The sequence below is a fragment of the Mercurialis annua genome, linkage group LG2 (assembly GCF_937616625.2).
Source record: "Mercurialis annua linkage group LG2, ddMerAnnu1.2, whole genome shotgun sequence".
Taxonomy (NCBI): domain Eukaryota; kingdom Viridiplantae; phylum Streptophyta; class Magnoliopsida; order Malpighiales; family Euphorbiaceae; genus Mercurialis; species Mercurialis annua.
The window spans coordinates 17,549,130-17,565,314 of record NC_065571.1 but is presented as its reverse complement, the minus strand read 5'-3'; the positions used below and the strand labels follow the sequence as shown (position 1 = coordinate 17,565,314).

Genomic DNA, 16,185 nt, shown 5'->3' with positions numbered 1-16,185 from the left:
TGTGATCGGGAAACATTTAGTCATTGAGAAACAATTCAAGGCAAGTTGTTTATTTCTTTATTATTAAGTTTGTTTTTTTAAGCTAATTTTGTTATTTATTGCAGTTTAATCCGGCTGCTGATGACGACGTTAATCTTGAAAAGGACTTTAAGAATTTTGGTGATGAAGATGAAGATTAGTTTGATTTTATAAGTATAATTGTGTTATTTTATATTTTTAGGAATTGTAGAGTAAATTAATTTTGTTAAAAATATTCTTTTAGGATGATGTACTTGTCGTTAACCGAACTGAGAAGGTTGGTGGAAAGAAAGTTGATGACGTTGTAATGACTGTTCTTCAGGTAATATAATACCTTGGAGATGTATTTTTTATGTATAGTTATTGTATACAATAATTGTTTTTTAATTGATATGTATTTTAAATGTATCATATTTGTACTTTTAAACTTATCATTAATAACTGATAACAACATAGATGAACAATCTCTGAATAGGACATAAACCGGGTAAGGCAAACCATAAAATCACCCCAACCAGCCGAGCAAGGCATATAAACAACACCATCTCAACTGAGCATGACATATCACATCACCATCTCGGTCAAGCCGAACAGAACACACAGCGAGCAGCATACATGGAAATACCATCTCGGTTTCACCGAACAGCATACAGGGAAATACCATCTCGGTTTCACCCGAGTTCACCTCTCACTGAGTACAAACGACAAACCTGTCAGAACGTACCCTGACATTCCAGACAATATCTGCACAGACAAAGAGAATGAAATCAGGTCTGTCGGCTCAGACAAAGAGGAACAAAAGACATAGTATAAAAGGTTAAGAAAAAGTAGGTAAGAAGGTTAATTCTCTTTTTTTCTCTCAACTCATAACTCACTTTCACTTCTTATTCTTTCTCTCACTAAAACATCTACTGACTAGACCTTCGGAGTGGTTTGCCAGAACCACCATCCGGCATCCTTCTTACGGTTGTGCTGTGCCTTTCAGGTATGGTCTTGAAGCTTCCGCCGGATCAGAGTGTCGCCGTCATTCCACAAGTTATCATTTGGCGCCATCTGTGGGAAAGAAAGTAAGAAAGTTTCCCCCTTTCTATCCTACCGGAGGGCGATAGGATGAGCAAAGTAGAGGGAGACGATCCCGCCATCGGAGATAATGATACACACAACAATAGAACAGGAGAGGGGCTCAACGCGCCGCCACGAAGAGCAACGGGTGAAAGCTCGTTCTGCCCGGCCACAACATCAGGAGGAGTCATTCACCCAGGCACTACATCAGGGGTCACCACTCATTACCCATGGGGAGTGCTACTATCGGGAAATATTCCCCCAGCATCATACTTCACTCCTATGCAGCAAACCACTCAAAATTTTTCATTAAGACCGGGCGTAACCCCCATCAACCTCACGTTCACTCCGAGCGCCACCCCCCACTGCCAGGCCGACCGCAGAAATTCAAAACCCTACACCAGCACAAATCCAAGAATACATCGAGTTTCATGCTCGGCAACTGGCTTTCCTTCAACAGGTACAACAAGCCCATGCTCGGCCAACGGCCGCAACCACATCTCAGGGCAACATTACCACCCCACCATAAATACCGACCGCACAACCTCATCCACAGGAATTCTACCAAGGCCAAACAACACCCGAGGAAGTAAACCACTAGAAAAACCCGCGCGAGCAAAACCCAAAGGAAGGGAAAGGAATACAAGCCGGACACAAAACTCCAGAAGGACAGAAAAAGACGCGAAAACGGGTTGAAATCGAAGAAAGCATGCACAGCTCGGGTGCCAACTAGTCAATTTTCGCATCCATCTTCTTAACAGTGGTATCTTGAGTTGCAAAGAACTGAGATATCATCTTTTCCACAGAAGGCTTCCTGTCCGGATTATTCTGTTGTTGAGATGGGAGAACTTGTCTTTGTTGCTGAATTCCCGGAGGTGGTGCTTGCCTATTCGCTCCTTGATCCCTCCATGAGAAATTTGGGTGATTGCGCCATCCAGGGTTATAAGTGTTTGAGAAAGGGTCATTCTTGACTTGTCTACCCTGGAAGGCTCCCATGAAATTGGCTTCCTCACAGTTTGGTGGTGCCGATTCAACGTTTGCGCACACATTTGCATTGTGTCCAAACATCCCACAAAAGGCACATGACTCTTGATTGGAAGTATCTCTGTCCACAAGCATCTTGACTTGCTTGGTTAAATCAGCCATCTGTGCTGAGAGAACATAATGAGATTTGATTTCATATACTCCTGCTCTTTTCCCTCTGATTGCCTTCTGCCTCGAATTCATCGCCAACTTTTCATAAGTTTTCATGAGTTCTGCAGCTGTTGTATCTCCATAATAACCTCCAGAAGCTGTGTCAACTAGCGTTTGACAATTAACGTTCAGGCCATCATAGAAAAACTGAGTCAGCAAATTTTCTGGCACTTGGTGATGAGGGCATTGAGTCAAGAGCAGCTTAAACCTTTCCCATGCTTCATGAAACGATTCTGGATCTCGCTGCACAAAGTTGCAAATTTTTGCCCTCAGATCCATGGTCTTTTGGGGGGAGTAGAACCTCAGCATGAATTCATTGTACACGTCCTCCGATGTGCGAAAAACACCTTCTTGCTGGTTCAATAGCCACTGTCTCGCGTCTCCTTTCAGACAATGAGGAAAACACCTCGTCCTTAGCTCATCCTCATTGAGATTGTTCAGCGGTAAAGTCTGCACAATACCATAGAAATCTCTGATAAAGGCTAGTGAGTCTTCAGTAGCCGTTCCATTAAACTGAGGCAGCATATTGAGATGGAAAGTTTTGAGCTCATAGTTCCTTGCTGCTTCACTCAAACGGATACATGACGGGTTTGCAGTAACCGTTGGCCTTTGAATATCACGTAGCCTTTGCTCTTGATTGGGATTAACTAGTCCGTTCATGTTTTCAGCTGTGTCTTGTCTTCTTATTGCTTTATTTGCACGGCACGTTCGTTCAATCTCTGGGTTCAGCTCAAGTATTTCTTCGTAGAATTAATAAAATAATAATTAAAAACAACGTTGTCCCCGGCAACGGCGCCAAAAACTTGATAGCTAAAAATGCAACTTCTGCAAGTATACAGAATGTAATCGTAGCAAACAAGGTCGTATCCACAGAGACAACGGATCAACTATTATTCGTATTAATTATAGCTAAGACAATTATAAATTTGAATGTAATTTATTTAAACTAATTAACTAAAGTAAATAGAACGACAGAGATTAAGATGTAAAGATAAATTAATGGCGAAGAACACTAGAGTTTCGGGGTTTCACTTAATTATAAGATACATTGTCATCTATGGAATGGATGTGATTCAATGACGGTATTCAAAATTGCTTTAATATTCTCTCGAATCAAGAAAGCCTATTCAATTAAAGTGAGTTTAATTTCTCAATCCAAACTCTAATTTAATCGAATGATGAAGGATTACAACCTATATGTCATACACAAATCCGTAGGTATATCTCTATCCTACGATAGTTATGCGAATTAATTCTAGATCAGAATTTATGTTTCATCTCTCAATACTTCACATAAATTCTAGATAAAGTTCAATTGACGGCCAAACAATCAAACAACGATAAACACAAGAATTAATTACTGAAAACACGATATTAAACAATCTCTTGCTAATATAAAACTTCAATCTATAAAATAAAAATGAATCCCATAATTAAACTACATCCCTAACTCTAATGTAAAAGTGTAGCTACACATAATCTGAGATTGGAAAGCTAAAACAGAATTGAAAGAGTTCATGAAAAGAGAATAAGGAAAAACTCTTTAGATTCCAGGTTAGATCAATCGTCAGTTGATTCTTTCCTTCGATCGTCAAAAATCCTTGCTTCAATCTTCAATTATTCTTTTTCTTTCTTTTGGTTGCTTCTAAGTCTCTGAGTTATGTCAAAAATCGAACCCTAACTCAGCTCCTCTTTTTGCCTTTGATAGTCTCCAAGTCTCAATAGAAAACCTTCAAAAACGGATTAAAACACGCTGACAATCAGACCTGCTGACCGGATCTACTGGGCAGGTCAGGCTACAGGTCCGGCTGAGTTTCTGTCCCGGCAGTAGGTTGACCGGACCTCCAGCCGGTTCTACTGGGCAGGTCCGGCCGGTAGGTCCGGCTAGGTCTTCAAATTGCCTCCTTGGCCGGTTCTGCAGGTTAGGTCCGGCTGGGAGGTAAAGTCGACTCTGAAATGACGAATTCTACTGCAATTTCGTTTCATTCGGCTCTCCATTATGCAATTTCTTGCTCCTAAAGAAAGTTTAACAAACTCAACGAATCAGGGTATAATCAAACCATAATTTACGTAATCCCATAACAATTAAATCAAAATATTCGCAACAAAACACTTAAAATTATAGTTTATCAAATTCCCCCACACTTGAGCTTTTGCTTGTCCTCAAGCAAACTGAATTTAGCCCGTTCTATAACACATCAATACACCCAAGAATCATAGCAAGAGATCCAGAAATCAAAAACCACTTAAAGAAAAGTTAACAACACCAACCAAATTACAAAAATCATTCACTACATACGATGATGAGATGAACTACAAAAACAATTAAAGAAAATATCTCAAGCCTTTATTTATTCGAATAATTAAACTAAGTAAATCTAGTAAACTAAAATATGAACTAAAAATCGAAAAATCATAAGTGAAAGTATGAAGAAAGTTGCTTGCTCTAATTTTTTTTCTTTTTGAGTGCGTTTTACGCTCCATCTCTTTAGTGGGTGCGTTTTACGCTCCATTCCACTCTTAATATCTTTTCAATTGAACACTCTATCTACTTGAAATGTCATCTAGCTTTTCCACCAAAAATACATCAACTAGAAAACATCAATGGTGTACTTTGCTAAATCACAATTTCAAGTGGGTATAAGCCCTATTCATAACCTTGACCACTAAAAATTTAAACATTTATGTTTATAGAGTCAAAATTAGCGGAATAGTAATTTCTTTTAGTTCCGAGATCAAAAAGAATTTTTTTTCTGGTGAGTGCGTTTTACGCTCTATCTCACCTTTTTTTTTGAAGCAACTATAATTCGTACCAACACTCATTCTCATCTACTTTCGGTTCACCTTAAAGTTTAAAAGATTTACAAAGGTTAATTAAATAAATAAACTTTTAGCTTTCAATCACTTTCAAACAGAATTAAAAAAAAACGACAACTTCATGTCATTAAATCATCGTACAAGCTATAATAAAAAATAACCTAAGTTGGTGAATGTCAAACAATTATGTAAGTGCTATTTGGTCACTTGACTCTAGTGATAATTCAAAGGTAATCAACTCATCATAGAACGTACAACTAAAACAGTTCGAAGGAAAAGCTAAAAACTAACTAAAAAGATTAAACAAAAGAATAATGCCAATATTACTCTTCCCCCACACTTAATTGCAGATTGCCCTCAAAATGCAAAATAACTGAAATTAAATTCAAGCAATTAGAAAACAGAAAACTCCCCTGACTTGGCGTACTAACGGCGAGAGTTCCTGTATGCGGCAACTAAATAAAGGAAGAAGAAGTCCAACAATGTCATAAACAAAAATCGCACAAACAGAGTGAATACGTCAGACTATTACGGACCACAGGATAGAAGTCAAAAACAAAATAAAATAAAAACTAACTTATGAACTAAAAATAAAAATAAAGAAAGAAAAGAAAAAGAAAAGAAAAGAAAAACAAACAGTAGCCGAATCAAGCAGAGGTAGAGGGCTGCTCCTGAGTTGGGCGGGCATCCTGTGCCTCAAGTCGAGCTCGAATCAGTGCAACATCGGAATTGGTCTTCTCGATGGTTTCAGTGTTCCGCTGAAGCTGTTCCTTGATGGACACCACATCCTTTTCGACGTTCCTACAAATCCGCAGAATCTTCTATAGTAAGGATCGCTTAGGACGAGAAGAAGTGGCTGCGGGTGCTGGAATATTAGGTGGTGGAAGCACAGTGTGAGCCGCTTCATCTTGAATTTCTGGGGCAGCCGGTACTTGATTTCCCGGGGCAGCCGGTTCATTGCCCTCCAAACAACTAACTCTTTTGGAGTCTGGCTGCGCTCCTTGTGGAAGCGGGTTGAGCTGTAAATTCCTCCAAACACCTTCAAATCTTCGAAAGCCCATGTAGTACAAGGATTCACAATTTAACTGCGGTACCTCGATGGATCGCACCCCCGCAGGAAAAACCTCCATGTAATAAGCAATAATCATGCTAATGATAACAGGAAACACAAAGGCTTTATCTTGCTTATCAGAGCGGAGAACATCACGGATGCCTTGAATTATCAATTGTCCAAGCTGAACTCCTGATAAATTTCCTAACCCATTGATCATTTTATCCATAAAGTAGACATCAGTGTGTCTAACCTCATTGTACCCTCCAGCTCGCGGCATGACATTGAAACTCAGTAAGTAGGCGATCAATCGCTGCCGAATGGTCAAACACTTAGCATAAAGTAGTGATTTCCCTCTCGCGGATTTCCATTGCAAACCTAGCCGATCCACGGCCTCATAAACTGACCAAGCTGTCTCACATTCCACAGTGTGATGAAGAACAGAAAATACCTCACCATGTGCAGGAATGCCCAAAAGCTCAGAAATGTGGGCAGCTTCTATGTCAATATCCACTCCGCGAACCTCAGTAAAGATCCTAGTATTGCTACTTGACTCTTTATCCGTGGTGTTGGCATAAAACTCTTTAACCAAAGTCGGGTAGCAAGGATGTTGCAACTGAACCAATTTTGCCCAACCAAGAACTCTGAAAGCGTCAGATATGTGGAATAATCTATCCACGTGCGGTGATATGGCTTTCTCCATTACGAGATTGTTCTCCTTCCTCTGATCATACCACTTTGCGTTGTCAGCTAATGTGAACTTTGACTAATCATAAGATGCGGTAGCTGCTGTACGGACACGGCGTTTTGTAGCTCCGGCGCGTGAGACCGCTGCACTACGCTTGCTTCTAGCACCGCTCATAGCTGCCAACATAAAGTAAGAACGCTCTTAAAACGGCCTCAACATGAAAACACACAAACCCCAAAAATTCAGCCACCTTTATGTTCAAAATTATCCACTTAGACAGCTAAAACAAACCAACGCAACTCGGTACAAAACAACAGTATACCATCATCAAAACCTTTCAACTAAATGAATTTTAATGGTAACTACTCATATGCAATAAATGTCCCTGCAATTGTTTAGGCTTAAAAACAGATTTCTCATGTAAAAATCATAAACAAAAGCACTAAATTAGAGTGTACATAAAAATCATTCAAAAGGTAATCCTAGAGAGTAAAATATAATTGAGCAAAACTAGATTATTCTAATTCACAACAACAATTGCAATTGAATAAAATAGATCAAAACAACTAATTCTTACATCTCTAGTTAACCATTAAGCATGCAATTTAATTGAATTTGATACATTACTTAATACTAGGGATTAAGCAAAAATAAACAAATTTCTCACTTAAGGCACAAAAATTGCAAGATTAATCCTAACCAACAATCACCCAACCTATAGATCATTGAAAATAGTCAAAACATCCAAAATAGTGCATCAATTTCATGAATAACCCAATGACATAAAAAATACATTAAATTAAGAACAATAATCACCAACCATGAAGAGTAACTGACCTTAAGAGAAGAGAAACTCCACCTAAACCAAAATGCAAGAGAAATAAAGCTCCAAATTTGAAAAAAAATTCCCAAATTTTCGGATTATTGTAGTTAGGGTTTAGGGTTTTTAATTTTGGGAAAAGGTAAAAGAAGGGTGATGGGAGGTGATGATAAGTGAAATTGATTAAGTATTGGGTGTCTTGGATGAAGTAGAAGCCATTTATGAAAAAGAATGGAGGTTAGAGGATAAGGGAAGAAGATGAATGTTGAGATGGCTAGGAGAATAGAGTATTTCTGAGTTTTGGAAGGAGAAAATCGGGTGAAGTGTTTTGTTTTTAAAGCAACTGAAATTTAATTTTGTACAATTTTTTTTTTAAAATTTGTGCATGACCGGATCTACCAACCGGACCTACTGGACAGGTCCGGCTGGAGATCCGGCTGACCTGCTGGACAGGCAGAAGGTGGGCTGGACCTATGGCCAGATCTGCTGGGCAGGTCCGGTCGCAGGTCCGGTTGTCTCCCTGAAACCTTTCTACGAACTAGCCGGCCTGTGGCCTGACTGCTGGGCAGGTCCGGTCACAGGTCCGGTCAAAGGGGAAAAAATGGAATAATAAAAAAATTCCAGAATTAAAAAAAACGAGCTAAATTCCCCCACACTTACAGTTGACTGAATTAAAACACAAAGGGAAGAAATACGCTACTTACCTGTAATCGGCTACGACACTGCAAAAACAACTAAACAAAAGAAATTTATTAAACAAAATATAACAAAAAATAAAAAATAAAAAAATAAAACAAATGCAAATGAAAATATTGGGTTGCCTCCCAATTAGCGCTATGTTTAACGTCTTTAACTAGACTCAGTGAGATGCCTATCAAGCATAAAAAAGCACAGAAAAGGCTTTTTCAATTTGCCCACTTTCAAGATAAGGTTTAAGTCGTTGACCATTTACGTTAATGAGCTGATTATCCTTACCTTCAATCTCGATTTCACCATGAGGGAATACTCGAGTGACAATGAACGGTCCGGACCATCTTGATTTCAACTTTCCTGGAAAAAACTTAAAGCGAGAGTTAAATAAAAGAACTTTTTGCCCGCTTTTAAATTCTTTCCGAATGATATGCTTGTCATGCCACGCTTTAGTTCGCTCTTTATAAATTCGTGCATTCTCAAAAGAATCACGTCTAATCTCATCAAGCTCACTAAGTTGCAGCAAACGCTTTTCTCCGGCAGTTTTCAAGTCATAATTAAGCTTTTTTACAGCCCAATAAGCACGGTGCTCTAACTCTATCGGGAGATGACAAGGTTTACCAAACACTAGCCTATATGGTGACATTCCTAGAGGTGTCTTAAACGCTGTTCGGTACGCCCATAGTGCATCGTCAAGCTTAAGAGACCAATCTTTCCTAGAAGCACTAACAGTTTTCTCAAGAATTAACTTAAGTTCCCTATTAGATATTTCTACTTGCCCACTAGTTTGTGGGTGATAAGGGGTACTAGTCTTGTGTTGGCATCCATATTTATTCATAAGATTTCTGAATTGATGATTCTGAAAATGGACACCATTATCGCTAATTATGACTCTAGGAACCCCATAATTTGAAAAGATGTGTTTCTTAATGAACTTGACTACACTACTAGCACTATTATCTTTTAGTGCAACAGCTACAACCCATTTTGAAACATAATCGACTGCGACGAGAATGTATTGATTTCCAAAAGATGGTGGGAAGGGACCCATAAAATCAATACCCCATACGTCAAAAATTTCTACCTCAAGGATGCCTGTCTGAGGCATCTCGTTTCTCCGGCCAATGTTTCCAGTCCTCTGACATTTATCACACGCCAATACGAAGCTCCTTCCATCCTTAAAGAGTGTTGGCCAATAAAATCCACTTTGTAGCACTTTCGCCGACGTTTTAAGTCCGCCATGATGTCCGCCATAAGGAGAAGAATGACATTCCTGCAGAATTGGGATCATCTCTTCCTCTGGTATACATCGTCGTATGATTCCATCAGCACATCTTCGAAAAAGTAACGGTTCCTCCCATATGTAGTATTTCACCTCAGCTAGAAACCGTTTCTTTTGATGGTAGGAGAACTCCTGTGGAACAATGTTAGATACCAAATAATTCACAATATCAGCAAACCATGGTACCTCAAGTTCCTGGGCTGCCCGTAATTGTTCATCCGGAAAGTCATCATTAACCGTTTCCTCCTTACTAAGCTTCCCATTTTCCAATCTAGAGAGATGGTCAGCTACAACATTCTCGGAGCCCTTTTTATCCCGGATTTCGAAATTAAATTCCTGCAAAAGAAGAACCCATCGAATCAATCGTGGCTTAGCATCTTGTTTAGAAATGAGATACTTAATCGCGGAGTGATCCGTGTACACTATCACCTTTGAACCTACAAGATAAGAACAAAACTTGTCAAATGCATAAACCACAGCTAAAAATTCCTTCTCAGTAGTGGCATAATTTATCTGAGCACTATCGAGAACTTTACTCGCATAGTATATTACATGTGACTTTTTATCTTTCCTCTGTCATAAAACAGCGCCAATAGCAAAGTCACTTGCATCACACATTAGTTCAAAAGGAAGTGACCAGTCAGGGGAAACAATAATGGGGGCAGAAAAGAGCTTTCTTTAATGTGTTATAAGCAACAAGACAACTTTCATTAAAGTGAAAAGTAACATCTTTGATCAGCAAATCACAAAGAGGTTTAGCAATTTTTGAAAAGTCTTTAATGAAACGTCTGTAAAAACCTGCATGACCCAGAAAACTCCTTAATGCCCTCATTGAGTTTGGAGGTGGCAACTTCTCTATTACCTCCACTTTCGCTTGGTCAACCTCAATACCTGCAACTGAAATTTTATGCCCAAGGACGATTCCACTTTGTACCATAAAATGTCATTTTTCCCAATTCAGAACTAAATTGGTCTCTTCATAACGCTCTAATACCCTGTCTAAATTGGATAAACAAACGTCAAAGGAAGAGCCAAATACAGAAAAATCGTCCATAAAGACCTCAATGATCTTCTCCACCATGTCAGAGAATATAGCCATCATGCATCTCTAAAAAGTACCTGGAGCATTACATAAACCAAATGGCATTCGGCGATATGCAAAAGTGCCATACGGACACGTAAATGTCGTATATTCCTGATGTTCCGGATCTATAGGCACTTGATAGTAACCCGAATAGCCATCTAGAAAGCAATAAAATTGATGCACAGCTAAACGCTCTAACATCTGATCAATGAAAGGTAAGGGAAAGTGGTCCTTACATGTGGTCGCGTTCAGTTTGCGATAATCGATACATACCCTCCAACCGGTGACCATCCTCGTCGGAATCAGCTCATTGTTGTCATTCTTGACCACGGTTGTGCCTCCTTTCTTTGGTACAACTTGCACATGAATCACCCAGGCGCTATCAGAGATAGGGTAGATGATTCCTGCGTCAAGAAGCTTAATCACTTCAGCCCGTACAACCTCCATCATGTTCGGGTTGAGTCTTCTTTGTCTTTGAACACTAGGGCGATGTTCCTTCTCCAATCGAATCTTATGCATACAGATCGATGGATTAATCCCTTTGATGTCATGAATCGACCATCCTATCGCCTTTCTTCGATTCCTCAAAACCCGCATTGTCTTCTCTTCTTGCACATCAGATAAACCACAAGAAATAATAACAGGATATGTGTCGTTAGGCCCAATAAAAGCATATTTCAAATGAGATGGTAGCTGCTTTAGCTCTAGCTTTGATGGTTCTACAACTGTTGGTTTTGGTTTTGGTTCCCATTTAAGCTCATCATAATGAGGCTTGTATCTATAGGTTCTGAAACCTTCACCTTCTAATCGCATTGCACACTCAGCTATTTCAGGATTTTCATCCTTCTCATGCGAACTCAAAATTAAACATGCTTCTAATGGTTCCTTGAATGATTCCTGTTCAGCAACATGGAAAATAGCATGGTCAATAATATCAACACTAAAACAAGAATCATTACGTGATGGGTGTTTCACCGCCTTAAGAATATTAAATTCTTCTTTCTCACTCCCCATCCTAAAGGTAAGTTTACCTTGAACAACATCAATCAACACACCTCCTGTAGCTAAAAACGGTCTACCTAAAATCATAGATAAATCGTTTTCTTCTTCTGTTTCTAGAATAAGAAAATCTGCAGGAAAATAAAACTTGCCCACTCGCACAAATAAGTCTTCTACAATGCCTAAAGGGTATTTGATCGATCGATCAGCCAAATGTAGAGACACAGTTATGGGCTTCATCTCTTTCATGCCAAACCTCTTATAAAGGGATGCAGGCATAATATTCACACTAGCACCAAGATCACACAAACATTTAGAGATAGTAGTATCACCAATAACACAAGGAATAGAAAAACTTCCTGGGTCCTTAAGCTTAGGTGGTAGCTTCTTTTGAAGTATGGCACTGCATTCTTCAGTTAAAGCTACGGTGGCGTACTCGTCTAGCTTGCTTTTGTTGGAAACTAGTTCTTTTAAGAACTTGGCATAGGAAGGCATCTTAGCAAGGGCCTGCAAAATAGGAATATTAAGCTCAATCTTTTTAAAGGCATTAAGAAAGTGCTGAAAATTGTTGTCAGTAGTTTTCTTCTTCAGCCTTTGTGGATATGGAATAGGTGGAACATAAGGTTTGACTGAAGGATCAGCCACCACTTCCTTATCAAGATTATTCCCTTGCTTCGCATCGTGTTCACTCTCTTCCTTATCGTCTCCGTCGTCGACAATCTCAATTACTTTCTTGCCCTTGCTTCCAGTCTCCACCTGAGTCCCGCTCCTGAGACTGATGGCCATAACTCCCTCTTTCGGATTATTTTAAGTATTACTAGGGAGTTTGCCTTGGTCACCTGAGTCCCGCTCCCGCGCGAGCAAAACCCAAAGGAAGGGCAAGGAATACAAGCCGGACACAAAACTCCAGAAGGACAGAAAAAGACGCTAAAACGGGTTGAAATCGAAGAAAGCGTGCACAGCTCGGGTGCCAACTGGTCAATTTTCGCATCCATCTTCTTAACAGTGGTATCTTGAGTTGCAAAGAACTGAGATATCATCTCTTCCACAGAAGGCTTCCTGTCCGGATTATTCTGTTGTTGAGATGGAAGAACTTGTCTTTGATGTTGAAATCCCGGAGGTGGTGCTTGCCTATTCGCTCCTTGATCCCTCCATGAGAAATTTGGGTGATTGCGCCATCCAGGGTTATAAGTGTTTGAGAAAGGGTCATTCTTGACTTGTCTACCCTGGAAGGCTCCCATGAAATTTGCTTCCTCACAGTTTGGTGGTGCCGATTCAACGTTTGCGCACACATTTGCATTGTGTCCAAACATCCCACAAAAGGCACATGACTCTTGATTGGAAGTATCTCTGTCCACAAGCATCTTGACTTGCTTGGTTAAATCAGCCATCTGTGCTGAGAGATCAGAATGAGAATTGATTTCATATACTCCTGCTCTTTTCCCTCTGATTGCCTTCTGCCTCGAATTCATCGCCAACTTTTCATAAGTTTTCATGAGTTCTGCAGCTGTTGTATCTCCATAATAACCTCCAGAAGCTGTGTCAACTAGCGTTTGACAATTAACGTTCAGGCCATCAGAGAAAAACTGAGTCAGCAAATTTTCTGGCACTTGGTGATGAGGGCATTGAGTCAAGAGCAGCTTAAACCTTTCCCATGCTTCATGAAACGATTCTGGATCTCGCTGCACAAAGTTGCAAATTTTCGCCCTCAGATCCATGGTCTTTTTGGGGGAGTAGAACCTCAGCATGAATTCATTGTACACGTCCTCCCATGTGCGAAAAACACCTTCTTGCTGGTTCAATAGCCACTGTCTCGCGTCTCCTTTCAGACAATGAGGAAAACACCTCGTCCTTAACTCATCCTCATTGAGATTGTTCAGCGGTAAAGTCTGCACAATACCATAGAAATCTCTGATAAAGGCTAGTGAGTCTTCAGTAGCCATTCCATTAAACTGAGGCAGCATATTGAGATGGAAAGTTTTGAGCTCATAGTTCCTTGCTGCTTCACTCAAACGGATACATGACGGGTTTGCAGTAACCGTTGGCCTTTGAATATCACGTAGCCTTTGCTCTTGATTGGGATTAACTAGTCCGTTCATGTTTTCAGCTGTGTCTTGTCTTCTTATTGCTCTATTTGCACGGCACGTTCGTTCAATCTCTGGGTTCAGCTCAAGTATTTCTTCGTAGAATTAATAAAATAATAATTAAAAACAACGTTGTCCCCGGCAACGGCGCCAAAAACTTGATAGCTAAAAATGCAACTTCTGCAAGTATACAGAATGTAATCGTAGCAAACAAGGTCGTATCCACAGAGACAACGGATCAACTATTATTCGTATTAATTATAGCTAAGACAATTATAAATTTGAATGTAATTTATTTAAACTAATTAACTAAAGTAAATAGAACGACAGAAATTAAGATGTAAAGATAAATTAATGGCGAAGAACACTAGAGTTTCGGGGTTTCACTTAATTATAAGATACATTGTCATCTATGGAATGGATGTGATTCAATGACGGTATTCAAAATTGCTTTAATATTCTCTCGAATCAAGAAAGCCTATTCAATTAAAGTGAGTTTAATTTCTCAATCCAAACTCTAATTTAATCGAATGATGAAGGATTACAACCTATATGTCATACTCAAATCCGTAGGTATATCTCTATCCTACGATAGTTATGCGAATTAATTCTAGATCAGAATTTATGTTTCATCTCTCAATACTTCACATAAATTCTAGATAAAGTTCAATTGACGGCCAAACAATCAAACAACGATAAACACAAGAATTAATTACTGAAAACACGATATTAAACAATCTCTTGCTAATATAAAACTTCAATCCATAAAATAACAATGAATCCCATAATTAAACTACATCCCTAACTCTAATGTAAAAGTTTAGCGACGCATAATCTGAGATTGGAAAGCTAAAACAGAATTGAAAGAGTTCATGAAAAGAGAATAAGGAAAAACTCTTTAGATTCCAGGTTAGATCAATCGTCAATTGATTCTTTCCTTCGATCGTCAAAAATCCTTGCTTCAATCTTCAATTATTCTTTTTCTTTCTTGTGGTTGCTTCTAAGTCTATGAGTTATGTCAAAAATCGAACCCTAACTCAGATCCTCTTTTTGCCTTTTATAGTCTCCAAGTCTCAATAGAAAACCTTCAAAAACGGATTAAAACACGCTGACAACCGGACCTGCTGACCGGATCTACTGGGCAGGTCAGGCTACAGGTCCGGCTGAGTTTCAGTCCCGGCTGTAGGTTGACCGGACCTCCAGCCGGTTCTACTGGGCAGGTCCGGCCGGTAGGTCCGGCTAGGTCTCCAAATTGCCTCCTTGGCTAGTTCTGCAAGTCTGGTCCGGCTGGGAGGTAAAGTCGACTCTGAAATGACGAATTCTACTGCAATTTCGATTCATTCAGATCTCCATTATGCAATTGCTTGCTCCTAAAGAAAGTTTAACAAACTCAACGAATCAGGGTATAATCAAACCATAATTTACGTAATCCCATAACAATTAAATCAAAATATTCGCAACAAAACACTTAAAATTATAGTTTATCACTTCAGTACGAGGGAGATAGGAAAAAATACTGCCAATTCCATGATGGCCACGGCCATGTCACCGATGAATGTGGAAGTCTAAAGAAGGAAATTGACCTATTGGTGCAAGTCGGTCGCTTAAAAGACTTTGTCGCACAAAGCAAAAATTATAACCCGGGAGGAAGTTACCGAGAAGAGCATAGTGGAAAAAGAGAAGAGGCACCACCACCAATAAGACAACATGTATCTGGGGTAATTAACACCATAGCAGGCGGAATGGCCGACCCAGAATACAAACGATGAAGGCGCAAAAGGCAAAAAGTGGTGATGAATATATCGGTAGCTAAAACTCTACCTAAGGTCAGTTTCGGCTCAGCTGATGGCGAAGGGATAGATTTTCCTCACCAAGACCCCTTGGTAATCTCGGGATTAATAGAAATTTTTTAGGTATTGAGGCAGTTGGTGGATGAAGGAAGCTCAGTTAACCTCATCACAAAACAGGCATACCTCGGTATAGGGTGCTCAGTTCTAAATCTCAAACCAGTCAAAACACCTCTAGTCGGTCTAGGGGGAACGCCGGTACAAGCAGAAGGAGTGGCGAAACTAACGGTGGAATTAGGAAAAGAAACAGGTTCACCAAAAGGAGGCCTGATCGGCATTACAAAGAAAGTCAAAACACTATTTATGGTTGTCGACATGCCACTTGCTTACAACGTCATACTCGGCAGACCAATGTTATATAACACCGGGGCCATCACATGCATCAAATACATGTGTATGAAAATCCCAACTGAAGAAGGAGTGGTGACAGTCAAAGGAAGGCAAGACATAGCCAAACAATGCTACTTGGTATCAATGAGAGGGGTCAGAAACCCTGGCTATTGAAACAATGGAGATACCAGACTCGGATGAAGGCAAGCTCGAACCGCA

The 16,185-nt window shown here is 39.7% G+C and overlaps 1 protein-coding gene and 2 non-coding genes across 3 annotated transcripts; 2 read left to right on the top strand and 1 right to left on the bottom strand.

The window, feature by feature from the left end:
• Positions 1 to 1,809: 1,809 nt before the first annotated feature.
• LOC126668302 (uncharacterized) lies at positions 1,810 to 2,934 on the bottom strand. Its single transcript, XM_050361507.1, has one exon. The coding sequence runs from the start codon at positions 2,932 to 2,934 to the stop codon at positions 1,810 to 1,812; it is 1,125 nt and encodes a 374-aa protein (XP_050217464.1).
• On the top strand, positions 2,444 to 2,550 carry LOC126670821 (small nucleolar RNA R71). The gene has a single exon (XR_007638816.1). It is a non-coding gene; the product is annotated as a small nucleolar RNA R71 (small nucleolar RNA).
• A 10,379-nt stretch (positions 2,935 to 13,313) lies between the features above and the next one.
• LOC126670823 (small nucleolar RNA R71) lies at positions 13,314 to 13,420 on the top strand. The gene has a single exon (XR_007638818.1). It is a non-coding gene; the product is annotated as a small nucleolar RNA R71 (small nucleolar RNA).
• The last annotated feature ends 2,765 nt before the right edge of the window (positions 13,421 to 16,185 follow it).

Excerpts from the sequence above, each read along its gene's own strand:
- LOC126668302 (XM_050361507.1), bottom strand. The coding sequence starts at position 2,934 with ATGAACGGACTAGTTAATCCCAATCAAGAGCAAAGGCTACGTGATATT.